We start from the raw sequence: 17,936 nt of genomic DNA on the forward strand, positions 1-17,936 counted from the left end.
GAGAGAGAGAGAGAGAGAGAGAGAGAGAGAGAGAGAGAGAGAGGTCAGGAGGGCAGGCAGTAGGCCATAGTACATCCTGCCAGTCAGGGGGAAGTGGAAAGTGTAACAGAGGTCAAGCTACATTGTGGCGTAAGCCATGAGTCATTGTAATAACTTGAGTAATGTACAATGTCCTGCTGTTGCATTGAAGTGCTGTGGTTTAGCTGAGCCTGAAGGCAGTAGTGTTGAAAGTCATGAGGACACTCCCTGTGCTCCTTTACAGAGGTCTTCTCAGGGCATAATGCTGTTTATCTGGGGACATCTGTGCAGCTGTTAAAGGATTTAGTCTCTTGCTTAATGACACTTAAGCAGGGTGACTGTTTGCTTGCCAACACACAAACTAGGTTCTCAATTTTTAGCATATTTTCTATACACACCACACTTCTGTGGGGGGAAAAAGTGCCTTGAATGTGTAAGAGAAGCTGTTCAAAACGTTCAAGTTGTAACATTACTCGTTTCCCAAAGGAAGATTGTTCAAAAAAACGCACGAGTGGAGTTCCCTGCTTTAAATGCTAATTCCTTTAAAAAGGAGACTTTTCGCCACTAGGGGGACTGAGAGCACTGAGAATCACTTCATTATAAAAAAGTGATCTGTACATTGCATTGCTGCAAATAATGCTGTTGTCAGTAGGACTCAGTCTGCGCTTACAAATAATGTCTTGTTTTTCTTTTTTGAAAGAATAATTAAGTTGCTTTACTTGCATAAAAGACAAAGATGTTTGACATCATGTTTGTGTGTTTTTGTGTAAACACATGTGATTCATCATGCCAGCTGTGTTGACCTTTAGTAGCTTATTCTCAAGGCAAGAGTCCTGCCTTACCTAACAGTACAGAGGGGGAGGCTGAGGGAGGAGATGAATCCTCTGTGACACTCTGCTTTTGTTGACAGGGGATTTTGAGGATTAACAAGGTAAACGGAAATGACAGAACACCAAGAAACCTCCTCTGCAGGCAGACATCAATCTCTCCAGAGCTCAGTTTTTGGCTCAGAATGACATACACCACAAGAGTAATCCAACTTTTGTCACTATTGTCCAAGAAATGCAATGAAAGAAGTGTACGGTTTTACTCATGGTCAAATATCTCTGGTTTATTAAAAGCTGCATTTAACATCCTAATGTACAACTACTAGCATCTCTTTTCTAAAAATGAGATCCAATAAATAGCAGGCAACAGAGAAAATTCAGCGGATGTCACAGCCTGACTTAGTTTAAATATTATCTTGCATCATCTAAGTGGAGCAACACTGAAACCAAGCACCAAGCTCTTTCTGTCTGACATTCTCTTGAAAGCAATACACTGCATATGTGAAGTGAAACCACATTCAAATGCAAGGTCATTCGGTCTGGAGTGGTGGGCCACAGATTGAATGTGTGGTGTGTTTGCATGCGTGTGTTTTGTACTGACCCTGTTCTCATCATAGATGATCTGCACCAGGCTGCGGTGCTTGGCCTCGCTGGGTGGCGGTGAGACCGTCCGCTCTGGCTCGTGTGGCTTTGCAGCCTCCTCCTCCAGCTGGTGCTGACACACACACACACACACACACACACACACACACACACACACACACACACACACACACACACACACACACACACACACACACACACACACACACACACACACACACACACACACACACACACACACACACACACACACACACACACACACACACACACACACACACACACACACACACACACACACACACACACACACACACACACACACACACACACACACACACACACACACACACACACACACACACACACACACACACACACACACACACGTTAACACTTAACAAATCCAAAAAGGGCCCCCATCTTCCAGGAAGACCTGTGGCTCACTAGTTCCTGTTGTGAGGTTAAAGAGTGCGTGTTACATCAACCGTCCCCACCCCCAGCCCTCCAGCAGGGATGAGACTAACCGTTCTATTAGCCGTAATAGCTATTAACTCCCGAGGGCATAGTTAATCAAAGACTTACTACAACAGCCGGTAAACAAAGCCAAGGCCCGCTGTGTGGCTGGAACATCCACGGAGAAATAATTAAGGGAGGGGGACAGCGAGGGAGAATGTTGAAGAGAAGTAAGGGAGGGAAATGTGGGGAATAAACACCAGACAAATACTGGAAAACAGCAGAGTTGCTCTAATTTACAAACCAGCCTGGCATGCGGACAAACGTTATTTGGAGATTGTAGCCCAGAAGCAGTTAATTTTAGTAATTACTGTCTACTGTGAACAAAGCAAAGAGACAGTCAGCAAGTAAGAATCTGTTTGGCAGAGCAAGCTGAGAGGAAGTAAAAGAGAAAATCTGGCAGGAGGAGATGCCTTTATGTTCAACTGCCAATCATGTAGAGTTCAGTCATGGCTTCTTTGTCCATCAATCTTCTCTTAAAGGTGTACAGATAGAAGAGAGGAATCGCCATGTTTGAATCTCAAAGCACATTAACACACATCTTTGATAGCAGATTGTTGAGGAATTGAAAAGCGTTGATGCAAGTGTCAAAACAACCGAGAAGCAGAGGGGCACTGCCATTAGAAAATACATTTTATCCAGATGTTGAAATGGTGTTAACGGACTAGTTAAGATCATTACAACGCTCCACTTAAGCACCTCAAAAATGAGTTTATGGAGGTAGGCACTTCCTTTGCCTGTGATAATGACAATGTCAAATATTTAAACATTGTATTTTCAAATGCAACATGGAAATCAGCCGTTCCAAAACATGCTGCCGTTTGTAGCAAAAATGTGAATGTTTAACATTACTTATTTAAGCACTACTACCGATCATAATAATATGATCAACTTCATGTTTTTGTAAACCACTAGTAAATAAAACAATTTGAATAAGAGGAAGACCAACTTGACCTTTATTAAGTTTATTTCTGTCCTGATCTTAAAAAAGAAAAACACACTCATTGAGAATTTAGCATAACTTTGAAAGCTACCACAAAACTACCAGCAAGAAAAAGCAGACAATAATTTGCGTCTCAATTTGATAGAATATGTTTGTGAAGGTCTCGAAGTTGCGTAGGAGGCAGAAGCTGAGTGTATTCAGCTGTAACTAGCTGCCTGGAGGCCGAGGCTGAGTGTCGCAGAGTGGCGTGCATATAGCTGATTTACAGTTAAGTCAGCCCCTCCCTCTCATCTCCTGTCAGGGGCTTCAGAAGGGGGCAAGGCGGCCTCCAGAGGAACCACATGAGAGCAGAGCAAGATGGATCATCATGTGCCACGAGAGGCCGGGATAAGCATCTGGTGAGGGGAAACGCAGACATTCCCATTGAGACCCCCCTTCCCTCTCCCAACCCACCGCGGAGCAAAGTAAAATAAACCAGCCATCATGAGAATGGCTGACATGACACAGGCTGACAGTAACCTAAGCCCTAACCCCCGCCCTTTCCCTAACACAACTCTTTAAATAAAGTTTTACCCTGCGACTTAAAAAAACATTGTGTTAGTATTGAGCAAGAGGGGGAGGGGTTTGATTAATGCTTGTAAGCAGCAGAGCATAGCCTTGCAATAGTTTACAAATTCATCCCGAAGGTTGGAATCAGATACTTAGATTTATTTTGGTTCCTATTGCATCTTGGAAAAGTACCCAGTTTAATGATATAATAAGTATTCTTCAATGACAAGAAGCAATGTACAAAACTAATCACTGTCTTATTATTATGTTATTTCTCCAACAAATTGTTAGGTACTTAGAGTAAAAATAACCACTCAAGTGTGTTTTTCTGAAGTTCAACATGGTCATGCTTTTGTTTTAAAAACCAATAGCTTTATAAAGAAATGAGAGGATGGGGAGATGACAATAGTATCATTTAATGATTAAGAATGATATCACTTTTATACTGTGAGATCCCTCTGAGAACAAGACACGTAGCTGCCATGTTTTTTCTAATATTGAGTATGATAAAGACAGTGCATGGTGGAGGAGGAAGTCAGGAGGAAAAGAGGAGCTCCAGCGTACAGATTCTCTACTAAACATGGCAGACGGCCAAAGGGAGACAGGAGGGATAAGAGTGGTTTGGCAGTCACAAAACCTCAGTCATAATCTTCCTCCTCCACTGGGGAAGCTGTTATTTATAGCCTTATATATTGTAACCTACTTTTTCTCCTAAATAAAAAGCTGAAGAGAAAGGGAATACAGCTGCTTGGGGGAGTGCGTAAACAGAATTGTGGAACATTGCACAAGAAACAGCTACAGATTTTTGAACGAAGCGATTACAACGCAGAAAAGTGTGTTTTAGACTTTATTGCATTGGTTCCAACTAGAGCCTGGTAGGGAAAGTCACTTTGGAAAACCACACGTGAATATTTAAAACAAGCCACAAAATGCCTGTGAGAAAACTCAACAAAGATGCCAGCACTGGCGAAAGCATCTACAAGCATGACGGATACATCAAAATGTGAGCATGCACATAAGAGACATCACAAAGTGGTGTCTACTCAAATGTCTTCAATGTCACAGAGTGTTCTACACACAGGCTTCACTTGGGCCGTCCATATATTAACGGTATATTAGCGGCGGCATACCCCACAGGTATGTTTGGCGAACCATTACAGCTTGTAATTTTGTTCTAAGCTTGTTCTTTTTTTTAATAATAATAATAAGTCAGAGAAACCAAGGCTGCCCCAACACATTATGTTGTTGGTTTTCCTCATTAATGTTACAATATTTTATATATTAAATCAGAAATGTACATTTCATGATCTAGCCCAGTTGTTCTCAAACTTTTTTTCAATAATGTACCCCCTTTGAAAAAAAGATTCAGCCAAGTGCCCCCTGATCAGCGCAAAAACTATTTGTTAGGGAAAAAATGCCTATATAAAAGAGGTACAGTACAGTGCTGCACCATCAGTGTCTGATTTATTAAAACAACAACATGAGAAATACTTAAATGCTACATTTCAAATGTTTACAATCCATCACTAGATTCATGGCAAACCAATTTTAACATCATGCAATAACGCTAAGACGACATTAGTTGCATTGAACTGATCTTTTTAATAAGTTGTACTTACAATGTAGTGAGAAACATGGGCTTGAGCTTCACTGAGGATCTTTGTCATTCTGACACGGAGGCAACTGCAGTTATTACACTTTGCGTTTTGAAATATGTGTAACTCTGTTCATATAAAACCCACACTGCTCAAACTTCGTAACTTTTCCTAAAATTGCTTTATTTATTTATTTTGGGGCGTGGGGAATGAAGAGAAAAAAAGATATAGATAATAATAATAATACGATTTTGACCCCTCATATCAAAACATGCATAATGCTGCGCTATACTTTGCAGCCACAAGCCGTTGCCAAGCAACACTTATTGTTTAGGTCCTTTGACACGTACGCAGTCATATCATTATCTAGAACTAGTTAGATCTAATAGATTTGGACATAAACGCGAGTGAAGTATAACCGGACGCGAGAGAGGGATTAGAGATCAGATCAGCTGCAGCTGACGGAGAACACGCAGCTCTTCCGGATCAAAGCTCCCCCGCTGTGACGGATCGTTGAGTGGAGCAAAATACACTAAGAGTTAGACCTAACACACTTCACTAGTTTATCTACTCTGGAACTAGCTAAACTAGTTACAAATATATGTGTTCTTTACTGTCAGGTCACTTATTACAGGTTCAGAGAGCTGCACGAGACTGACGGGCTGTCAGGAGAGGGAGAGGAAAAGAGAGCACCCCATTTATTTATCCCATTTTATTATCCAGAATTACTGTACACTTTTGAATAAATTAGTTAATCTACTATTAGTAGTTTGTTTAAATGCATTAATTATGTTTTTTTTTTCATTAACATAGAATAAATCTCACGTGCCCCCTGCAGTACTCCAACGTACCCCTAGGGGTCCGCGTACCCCCATTTGAGAACCATTGATCTAGCCTGCAAGACCGTGTGCAAACCGTTCATGACTAGTGTGAACACTGCATCAAAGTGTGTGTACTGTACAGTCTACTCCAGCCACTACTCCTAAAAACACAAGCACTGTCCTGTGTCTGTCTTACCATTGGCAGATAAGTGTTAAAGGGGCAAGCCCAAAATGTAGCCGGTAAAACAAGTACAATTTAGGGAAGAAATATACATTTGTCATTTAAATCAATTTCAACGCAAAATGCATTTACAGCTGGCCAACACAGAACTCCTCCACAGAGATACACAAATCCAACTTTAAATGAGGGAAATAAGCAAGGAACACTTGAGATTCTGCAATCTCTCAACAGAGCATATCAATAAAAGACAATATAATGTACGAGCAGATCCATAGGGGTGCTAACCTCTTTCTTGCGAAGCTTGCAGATCTGCTGCTCCACCATGGTGATCTCCCTGTCCACGCGGTCCATGTTCTGGATCAGCTCCTCCTTGGAGAACCGAGCTGGCACCAGATCCAAGTCGGGATCCATATGGACCGGGCTCACAGGGGAGATCGGCTCCAGCTTCCCCATGGAACTCCCACGGTCCTACAGACGCACAGGGGTAAAGGGGACATGATTAGATGTAATCAAATGGATAACATTATGATCCATTTTACACAAAGAAATACATCAACCAAACAAAATGAACATGTGTTATTAAAATCAGAAGGGAATGAGGCAAAGGGCAATATGTTCCACGTGGTATGCTGTACAATGTTTATTAAAAACTGATTCTAATTAAGTTGCTCATTGCACCCCCCTCTCCTGTCAAATACTTCCCTGTTTATCTCTGATTAAAAAAGGCCTAGAGGTTACACTACAAAAATAATAAACACAGTATGTGTATTCCTTGGTAAGGTAAGAGACGGCAGTGATTCATTCTACTAGTAAAGTCGTAGTAGTGCCTCAGTGTCACTAGACCAAACTAATGGATTATGCTCAAGAGCACTGGCAGATGGCTCTTTTTAAGAGACTTTGTTTAAAATGTGAAATTTGAGGATGTAGGCAAGACTAAAGAATGGTACAGCCATGTCTGGCATAAACATTTAAAGGTTTGTCGGTCACACAATACACTGCCTTGCTTTTAAAGCGATTTATCAAACCACTGATCCTCCAAGTACTCCAACGTTAAGGTAAACATGATCTGAGAATACAATCCTAATATCTAAATATCAAAACAATTCAAACTATTACTAACTAATATTTTTGAATGCATGTTGAGTTTTCAATAATCTGGAAACTGCTCAATGGAATCATATTGTTATAACGGCCCTCAGATAATGGCAGCAGCCAATGGTTTTTCCCAAATGACTGAATACTCTGCCGATTATTTCCTTGAGGAATCCCTTAGATGTTTGGTCAGTACAATGTCCACGGTGTAATTGTTTGCTCTATAAAACACATTGGATTTACAGACAAATATAATCCACTTTTCTGCATGATCACATTAGAAAGAAAAAAAGGAGAATAGCTTCTGGCATGGCTCAGTTTTTTATAAAATGACGCCCTCGAATGATCCATAGGATTTCATGAGCGTCGTATGTTTATATGAAATGTAATTATTTGACTAATTCCTTAGTTGCCACAGTTTTCTATTGGCAGCGACATCAGTGTTGTTTTTGATTTACTGTTGCCATTTTGTTCTACTGCAAACTCAAGGACAGTTTAGTGCGTGGTAACTTTAGAGGGTGTGTTTAACCATGAGGGATTTGATGGTACGTAGTAGTCTGCATTAAGGCTGTTTAGTTTTCCCTCTGGTCTTGTGCCCTACACTGTCCTCTGTACTTGTCAACAGTACAGCAGCACATCAACAGCTACTACACCTGTGACATAGAGTGAAAAGGTCACAGGCCAATTGCTAAGCCCTTGGCCAGGCACAGCTTACATCTTTTAATGACCTCGGCGACCCGGGTCACATTTAGAACATTGCTCTGAATGATGTCTCGAGCTGTGCATGCATCAGGGTTTTTTTTAAATTACCCCTGGGTGCTGTAGCATGTCTGTGTAAATGTGTTCTGTTTCATAAGCACTAAGTCACGTAGTCTTAAGTGGATGCATTCCAGGCCACACTTAAATAAAGCCGTAGACATCCTATTTTAATGCTAAGAGGTGCATCTAAGTTCACAATGGTCTCTCTCTTCGGGCATCAGTCCCGCTCTTATGCAGTACACAACAGCTGGTGCACAAAACCGCTCTAACTGAGGTGACTGAGGTAAGATTTGCTAAGGTTTAATGTTGAATCTAGTCATAAAATGCAATTCATATTAAACTGGGAAGAAAAACTGAAATTAAGAGTGAAACGTGTGTCATGGTTTAAACAAGATTACTTACCGGTACTTGAGATTAACCAGTGTAAGGAGTATTGACGGCCTTGATGAAAATATAAATATTTGTTTTTGTTCTTTTGCAGACTGATGTTGCTGCTACTTTTTTTTTTTTTTTTTAAATGTTAATGTAGTTATTTGAGCCAATGACTGATTGTCAATTCTATGTCAAGTTGACAGATATGGATTACTGCTGTGCATTGGGTTTTGTCTTCTTTTTTTTTTGCAACAAGAAGAATCTTTGAGTGTTGTTTGGTGGCATATGACATGTCACTGCTGTCCTATGCTTTGCTTAACATAAGAATCAAAGAAAAACACTACTTGAGATTTTTGATCAAGCCAAAGCGAGTTGGTTGCTGGCATGTTTCGTCCCTGATCACTCAACATCTAGTGTCAATAAAGGTCCTTGATTCAGATACAGAGCTGATTATTTTAAGACTAAAAATGACAGCCGTCACAGAGTAATCTCTGGCTGTCAATGTGAGCAGCAACTTTAGTTTCAAGTGTAGTTCCATAGATTTCCATTTTACCACTGAATAAAACAATTGTCTTTGGAATATGTATTTGTTTCAATGGTTCATGCTTTTTCTGAGCCATAACATAAAATGTGTACGTGTAAAAAGAATCAAAAAACATATTGCCAACGTCAATACACCCTGTCGACCCATCAGAAAAATAATATTCAGCCCCCTGCAGTAAGACTTATATATGCTTACACTAGTCTGATGTTTTCACTGTAAGAGTCAAGTTAAAGTATGTGTCCAGGTCGTTGTTCAGTTATACAATCCTGCCGCAGAGCGTCCCTCCTGCCGGGCTGCTGACAGTGCTTTCAGAAAAACACTCAGTCAGGCTGGACAGCAGTAGAGGAGGTTGTACATAAGTCTGGTTCAAAAGTAGTTTATCCGGCTTCATTGACAGTCAGCACTGCTCTCCGCTTTCCCTTACCCATCTCCACTTTCTACAGTTAGTTTTGTGGTTTGTTTGTTTAGAGACAAGGCTCGGTTTGTAAAGTTTAAAGTGCTCCTCTTCTCCGATGCAGCAAAAGAAAAAGTGCAGTTAATTGATTGCGAGTTGTCTCAGGGTCATCTCAGCCAATGACTCGATTGATCAACTGATAGAGGGAAGTCCTTTACACCAATGCCGATAAGCTAATACTGACTATATGTCAGCCCTGCCTTTTTATTTGGCTGGGCTTTAATCTTGAGGGAGGGCCAGATATCTTACATAGGGACATTCAGACACAGGGTGTATTACTAGTCTACTTTGCTCACTCAAAGAGCAATTGATTGTACTTTAAGGAAACTGTCACGTGCATGGACAATGTTTACGAGCACCTGTGTAAACAAGTCTTGAATTCTAACCTGATCTTACTCCCTGTATAACCAAAATATCTAGATAACTGTACGATGGTGTACTCGAACAAAATGTCGTTCTTCCCTGATTCACCTTCCAAGTGAGTCATGATACAAGCATCAGCTTTGTTTTAAACAACTGGCCTACTCCCTCTTTTATTGTTGGTCTTTGTCTCTTACTCCTCCCTTTCCCTTTTCACCTCTTTCGGTGCCTCTACACTCGCCCTTTGCCTTATATTCAGCTGGATCTTTCCTTCCATCCCCACTATCATTTGGTAGATGTGTTCCGTGCGGTGATTGCCTCTGACATGACTTATGTAATGGGTTTACGGCTCTCTCTGCTCTGAGGGGAATTACTGGCATTCCTGCTAGCTTAAGGGTCAATGATTTTTTTTTCCTGTACTCTCTGTTGTTGGTGTATCTATTTACCATTCCTTGGCTGTCTGCCTCCCCTGGCAGTTGGAAGCACTCTGTGTAATGTCAGGAACGCCTCCCCACCAGCAGCTCTACACTGCAAGCAAGCCTTTTTGATGTGCAGTTTCACAGTTTCATCCTCGGTCGTTTGAAATCTAGGTCAGCTCAATTACTTATTAATTGCAGTTTCAGATCTCCCTTATTCTCCTCACTGCGGCTCACAGAGCTCCAGCTCCTGCAATGCAGGACCTGATTCTAGGACTTCTGCTGGGTTAAATCCACCTTTCAGGAGAATAGGAAGACTGTTCAGAGAACAAAATATATTTTTATAATTAAGTTTTTATATTTTTGAGATATTAAAAGGGGTAACCATGTATAAGTCATATACATTTTAATCTTTCAAAATCTTCTTTTAGATGTCCAACTTCTAAACGCACCAACAATGGTGTCCTAGAATATTGGTACATACTGACAAAAGTATTTCTTTGTATTCCATTTTGTTCTACTAATAGTAGGCAAAAATGGAAATCCATTAAGAGACTTAGGAGGCACATTTGGCTTGACGGATTGATACAATTCCTGGCTAAAGAGAAAATGTTGATAAGATTTGGGGCTCATTCATAACATTTATAGGAGTAGGATTTGCCTAATGCCTTACAGTGCTTATTTTTTTCTCTTTAGACTTTAGGGTGATTATTAAGATCCGATTTTGTTCCTCGTCAGCAGGCACGATCATTTGTAAATTCCTTTATGTTTGAATACCATAAATATGTCTGTAAAACAAAAAGTATCAATTCAAATGCTGATACACCCAGTCCTCTATTATCACATATTAACCATACATACCATTTCCAAGTCCAGCCAAGTACTTCATGTTTTTCAGAGTCACCATCGAGCTCTGATATACTGCGAACTGTCAATATTATACAGTGTATGTTATAGTGCCTACTGACCTTTGACATATCCTCAGCCCCTCCCATGGGTAATTGTGGGCGATGGGATGAAGGCCTCATCAGAGACTCCGGTCCCATCTCCAAGCGAGGTCGTTTGATCTCTGCATACTCCACCTCTGATTGGTTGCTAGGCTCTGGCAGGTAAATGTGCTCATAGCGAATATGCTGCTCTTGCCCTCTGCAAAATACAAACGTAGGAGATCAGAGAAAAGCATTTAAAGCAACTGAAAGACTAAGATGAACAGTGAGCTAGAGGCAGCCATTATTGAAAGAAAAAGTGATTTGTCTCTCATGTAACAGCTAATAAAAGAAACATACAAGTTAGAAATACCCAATTTAAGAAGTGTATTTTCTTTGATTGATGTTTCAAATCAGGTTTTTAGCCACACTAGCATTTTGATGGCAATATGAATTGCAAAAAGACATTTGTGAAAAATGAACCCTTATGAGTATTAGGGATGGGAACGATTAACCGAATATTCAAAATTATTCAGGTATTCGAATATGAGTTATGAATATTTTTTATAGTAATTGTTTACAATAAACAACAACTTTTTTGGGAGGGGTGCCTAAGTTGATTACATATGATCAAATGGAATAATTCAATGTATACGACAGTGCAATAGCTAAATGTGTATAGTCTAAAGGTGTGCTTTGCTCCGCTCACCGGTCCCTCACAGCGGGCAGAGATAACAAGAGGATAACATTCATCCCACTTTTCTTTTTCTTTTTATAGGATATGTACATTTCGGTTAACTTAATCGGTTAACCGTTTTTTGGGGGTCGAATATTCGAATATACATTTGCTTTCAAATTCCCATCCCTAATGAGTATGAGGCCATTTTAACCATTAGTGTTTCACCTGCATCATTGCACCTCGGGAAACATTGACTGACCAAATGCCCATTAGTCTTGGATGTATTATGCAGTTAATTCCAACATGACAATAAGTCTAATAGTGTTTTAGTCAATTTAAACTGATGAAGTCCCAAATAGGAACAAACAGAAGGACTGTATGTGAAGTTTGACTATCCAATACAAGACTACCAGACCTAAGCATTGGAACAAATAAAGCCTTCCAAAGTAAAAGCTGGATGCCAATAAACAAAGCAAGTCAAATCAATGGAAAAAAGATTAAAAAAATAAACTTTCAAATAATATGTCAAGTCAAAAAGGAGCTGACAGAAGGCAACGATAAGTGAGACAATACTGATCTTCTCAGCGAAAGGCAAGGCTTGGAGCATTTTTTGTTTGAACATGTTGGCATAACCTAATCCCATTAATACAGGTTAACAACACAAAGAACATTTGTATAAAAGCCCTGAGATGACAGATACAGGTGGAGATCAGGCAACACTTGGTCTTTATCATTGTTTTCAAGGCACAAACCATCGCCAGCTGGCTTGATTTGGTTCAAAATGTATAATAAAGTAATCACTGAAAACCATTTTATTCAGCAAAGCAGGAACATGTAATTGTCCACTCAGTACAGGAAAGTGGAGAGAAAGGGAAGCTAGGAAAAGGTGACTCACTGTAACACTACCATCTAATGGTTTTACATTTAGCAGCATATAGTGGAGTATGGGGTTAGCAGGAATTGCTTAGCAGTATAAACATGGTCATACATGCACACAAAGCCAAAGATAAGTGCTTTGAGACAGTAGGAGCTATGGCACTCCCTATACTGTACCCCAAAACTAGAAGTGATGTGGATGGCTAGGAATGCTAACAATTACATTACCAGCCGCAGGAGGAGGGGAACGCACCATACTGTAACGTGATCTACTCATGATGTGCTGCATGTGTGGGGCTAGTATAAACCACATTCTGCATGTGTTCGTCATTGGAGGGCGGTGGATAGCATCACGCTAAAGTGCACCAGTAAAATGGATCCGTGGTGTGCAATCAAATGACAGCTTCTGAATGTTAACTGCACTTAGATTTAGAAGATTTTATTAGCCCACTTGTAAATGGCGCTCTGTTCTTTCTTAGGACAGTTTTTCAAGTCTGCCCTGGAGGCAGATGCCAGAAAGTCAGTGACTTTGCTGCCAGTGTCAAAATGGAAGTGGCTTCTGAAAAGAAGAGGGAAAACACAACCATAATTGCTGGTCCAGGCCCACAATGGCCTAGTGTGTTGTTTCTTTATGTGCCAAAGAGCATGGAGCCTGTCTCTGCTGAGTTGGGTGCTGGTGGTGGTTTGGTGAAACGATCGCCAACATCCACTAAGAGATTTATATAAGAGATATGTCATGCTGTTGTTATGTAATATAATGGGCTACATCTGCATGTTAGAGGTGTCATGGGGTGCTGAGGAAACAAAGTCATTGATCAGAGTGATTGGCTTAATAGTACCTCAGAAAAATAGGGTGCCAAAATGAATACCCAGATGGCGTGTGACTACTCCCCCCCAACCCCCCCCGGACACATTTTTCTCACTCATTCAGTGACACACTTCCTCATCTCCATAGAGGGCTGGCACTTACATAATCACATCATCAAGCTGTAGCCCCCTCTGCACTCATCTTCCCCTCCCTCCCCCTCTTTCTTTCTCCCTCTCCCTCTTGTGAGTGTGCAGAATACTCTGATCCCTGGGGAGGATTTGTCTGGAGAATGAGAGAAAGAGATGTGGGAGGGGTGGGGGGGTGTGTTTGTGTGTGCGTGCGTGCGTGCGTGCGTGTGTGTGTGTGGGGGGGGGGAGGTGGGGAACAAGGACAGGGGCAACACAACACAACAGCTCCATTACTTTCTTAGTAGTTTGGAACAGAGATCATGTGTGCAGCCTGTTATTGTGAAAGCACTATGGCGTTTGCGAACTTTGCGCGGCTTCCAATGTCTTGGCTGTTCCCCGGAGGAATAGCCCCACAGCTGTGCACGGCGCAGGGATGGCTAACAGAGAGAGGAGCCAGCCTTACTGCACCACAGCTGGGATGAATGAAACGGAGAAAGCGCAGGAAAGAGGAGGGACTATGTGTGCCAAAAACTTAAGCTCTCAACTTTTCTCTTCATTTAGCTGAACAAAAACTCTTATTACTCACAGCAGGGGACGGGGATATTCTCAAATGCTTAATGATGGATACAAATAAAGGTTACTTTCTTTCTAGAAGGGTGCATATGTTGGAAAACTCATCAATTCCTAGATGGATAATCACATTTTTTAATATAATATCATCTAATAATAAACTCATTTTTATCAGAATTCAAAAGGCTCTTCTTTAGAAAATACTATTGCAAACCATTGTTGATCATTATTGGCAACAATATGTCCAGCTATGTCAGTAAACTCAACAGGGATTAATACAATCAGCAACACGACAAATACATAAAGTAAAGGGGAAACCTATTTGTGCAAATATTTGATTTATTTTTATTTTTAAGAACACACATACTAGGTCTGAATACTATTTTTGATACCCATTTACTACATTCAAGTGCACAGTTAAATAACATAATAACAGCTACTGGACAAACCCCTTTAGCATTTTTGCACCAGTTTTGTTTGCACTGTTCTCTCGGTTCCAGGAAGACATTAAGTGGTTTCTCTGTGTTGTTATTCTTGCCATAAAATGTATTCAATCCCTTTCTCGAGTAGCCTCAGACAGATGGGAAGAGGCGGAGTGACTGAGATATTGACTGAAGTAAAGAAGAGGATGAAACAAACAACTAGCACAGCGGCTCACCAATGATTATACTGTTGAGGCTTTCCGCTAGTGTTAATTTCGTCAGCTATTTTTTTATTTAGTTTTAGTCTTAGTCCTGTGTTAAATTTCCTTTTTAGTTTTAGTCATATTTAGTCAACTTCATCCTGTTTTTAATTTGGCAAACATATTTCGTCATAGTTTTAGTCAACGAAATTAACACTACTTTCCGCCCTGTAATTAGGGTACATTTGAGCATTAACTCAATAGTACATTATCAGGGTATATGCAGGAATCCTGAAGTCAAATTTAATACCTTTTAAGACCTTTTTTAAGACCCTTTCCATACATTTTAAGACCTCATCGCAACTTTGAGTTCTAACCGGTTACATTGGCAACACACTTTACTTCACATTTACTATATTGATTGTAAGATAGCTAAACTAAACAGAGTGCAGACAGACTACTGAAGCCTCCTCTCCACATGAACTTCAACCTCTCTGTGAAGGTCAGGTTTAATGCAGTATGCTGCTTTGTTGCTTCTGTACTCTGTGCTCTTTCATTCCAGTAAAACTCCTCAGAAACCATTAGAAACCAGTATTTGACCAATAAACAAAACAATTGACAAAACGTTGAACTATGAAATATGTTAAACTTTGGTGAGCTTCAGCGGGGTAATGCCATATAGGAGCTCCCTCACAAATACCCAGGGGTTAAATTGGGCTGGGGCTGTCCGGGGCTAAGCCCTTGTACATAGGACGATGCTCTGACGTCATCACCCTCACACATTTGTCATATGTTTACAAAAAAGGATATATATGTTATATTTTCTCGTTCTTAATATAGACTATATTTAGGGTTGATATGTGTTGACTTGACTTTAAAATAGCAGATCTCTGTGACCGGATATAGTTTGGCTTAGACCACGGCCCCACGAGGACGCATACGGTAAAACTCATACGCAAGCGCAAAAAAGGCTTCCGTTCACACGCATTCGATTCATTAACGTGTCCGTTCACACTAGACCGCTGGAAATGCTAGAAACGATGTAGTACATATGCCAGGCCTGTAAGTGGCGCTGCTGCCGCCCGAAATACACCAAAAGCAGCGAAGAAGACCCCGGAGCATGGTTGCCATGGTTGCCCTTCTGTTTATTCTCCGCGGTGGACGGCGTGTTCTCCTGTATATCTCTCCGGTAGTCCACAGCAGATGAAAAACACCCATCTCACCGCCTCTTCCAAGGGACGAGGGGACCGTGCGGCAGAGTTTCCGTAAAAAAAAAAATTCCGCCGGTCAACAGGTCCTCTAAAGTTTAAATCTTCCGTACGAAATTAGAAAAGTGCCGGTCAGAGGTCTTCTTTGTTATTTATTGAGCTTTAAAACAAATTGATAACGACTCTGTTCTCTGTATAATAATATTTAATAAACGGTGCCTGCCTCTCTTTTCCTCCCCCTCTTCTGACAGCCCAGCAGCAGCAGGAGACGCGGGGAGAGGGGGGCGGGCTATTTCATCGTTAGGGCTTACACACGGAGCCGTTGGACCCCCAGAGAGTTGCGTATGCCGGTCTACCCACCTTGGGACCCGTTACCGTAGTCGTTTAGTCCCCCCCCCCACAGAGCGGAGCAAGGCAACGAAACTTAAAATAAGAAGCAGCATTTTACGGCGCGCTATGCATGGGGCCGCTTTGGGGGGTTTCCCGACATGTCGTTTCAGTAAATTAAAGGGTATTTCATGTTGTCGTTGCTGTGGACCTTCTTAATACCTTGGAAAATGCCGTTTAATACTTTTTAATAGCCTTAATTTTCGCTAAATTGATTTATCAACTTTTAATACTTTTTAAGACCCCGCGGACACCCTGGTTATCAACTCGTCTTCACTCCAGTACAATTCAAGAGGAGAAGATCGCTAATTAGATCTATCATACTAAGAAAGTAATAATGCCATCCTTTTAGGAAAATGCAGCTTCTAAGGGCCATGTTGCTTCTTCTCTGTGGAACACAATGGAAACAAGCCTGGGCTTGCTACAAATGGAGACATGGTTTGCAGAATTACTGAGATGTATTGAAGGACAAGCACACATCTGAGAAGAGGATGGATTGAAGTATTGCAAAGGTAAGAATAACTTGATTCAGACTCTGAATGAAAACATAGAATAAATGCCTCAGACTGCCCTCTAACGTAAAGCTGAAAGCCTGATATACTCCACTGAAAGAATTCCTGTCCACAGAGCCTGCCAGCAAGACCGGCAGTTTATTTCTCATCTTCTGAAAAACAGCCTCACTTCTCCACTATCTCACATGGCATCTGTGTTGCACAGACAGCATCATGTACACTGAGGCGGTGTTTACAAGAGAACGAAACGGGTTATATCCGCTCTTTTCTCTTTCGTTAAGCCCGTTTGTTCACACGAGGCCGTAACGGAAGCGCGGAAACAGACCCCGCAAACGATAACGGGTCCCAAGGTGGATAGATCTGCAAACGGAACGCTCTGGGGGGCCAATGGGGTCTGAGAGCGACTGCCAAAGCACCAGTGATTGACCGGAGGGTGTCAGGAAATCAGGAGCTGGTGTGTCACAGGGTGGTGTTTATTTCTCTCTCAGTCCATTACCCAGTTAGGCTAAGCTAACCGTTAAACAGGAACAACACACATCTCTGGCATACACATGTTGAAAACCCTAATCCCATCTGATTGATACTTAAAGACGCCAACACAGTGTGTGACGAGTCATTCTACCATCTGTTGTCTGCTGTTACTACTCTGAGGCTAGGGGAACACAAATTATTTTACAAGATATGAACGACAGCCCCACATTTCACAAAAAACATACTGTTAATGTCACTTATACCTATAGTACCTATAGGTTTTCTAGGGAAAATCAACTCTTTCAAATGGAATGTTGTACTACTAGCCTGTTTCAACACATGCAAGAAAACCGACCATGACAATCAACTGAAGAGAAACACATTCTTGTGACTTATCCTCTGTGCATCATGCAAAATGAATGTCATGCACATCAATTATTCACAAGTACTCATCCTCAGAAAAGCATGGCTACATAAATAATAAACAACTTTGGTAGGTACAAGACCTAAGTCTCCAGAGGGAAAGTCCTATACATACAATGCTTTGCCTGACTAACTGTTGGTCTATTGAAGATGGCATCACTCTGCAAGCTCCATTGCCCCGCACAGCTGTTTAACACAACATTGCATAGGAACAGCTTGTGGATGCCAATTACATTACATTACATATGACTTGTTAGACGCTTTTATCCAAAGCAA

The 17,936-nt window shown here is 41.1% G+C and overlaps 1 protein-coding gene across 9 annotated transcripts in view; it reads right to left on the minus strand.

The window, feature by feature from the left end:
• The window catches only part of ncor2 (nuclear receptor corepressor 2), a 106,372-nt gene that overhangs the window by 52,169 nt on the left and 36,267 nt on the right, over nt 1-17,936 (minus strand). For all 9 annotated transcript variants that reach the window (XM_079689425.1, XM_079689421.1, XM_079689422.1 and 6 more), the window contains exons 4-6: nt 11,019-11,196; nt 6,339-6,521; nt 1,447-1,560 (exon numbers count right to left, since the gene is read on the minus strand). In XM_079689425.1, coding sequence (XP_079545551.1) covers nt 1,447-1,560; nt 6,339-6,521; nt 11,019-11,196 — 475 coding nt within the window. The remainder of the gene's footprint in view (nt 1-1,446; nt 1,561-6,338; nt 6,522-11,018; nt 11,197-17,936) is intronic.

The sequence above is a fragment of the Notothenia rossii genome, assembly GCF_949606895.1.
Source record: "Notothenia rossii genome assembly, chromosome: 6".
NCBI lineage: Eukaryota > Metazoa > Chordata > Actinopteri > Perciformes > Nototheniidae > Notothenia > Notothenia rossii.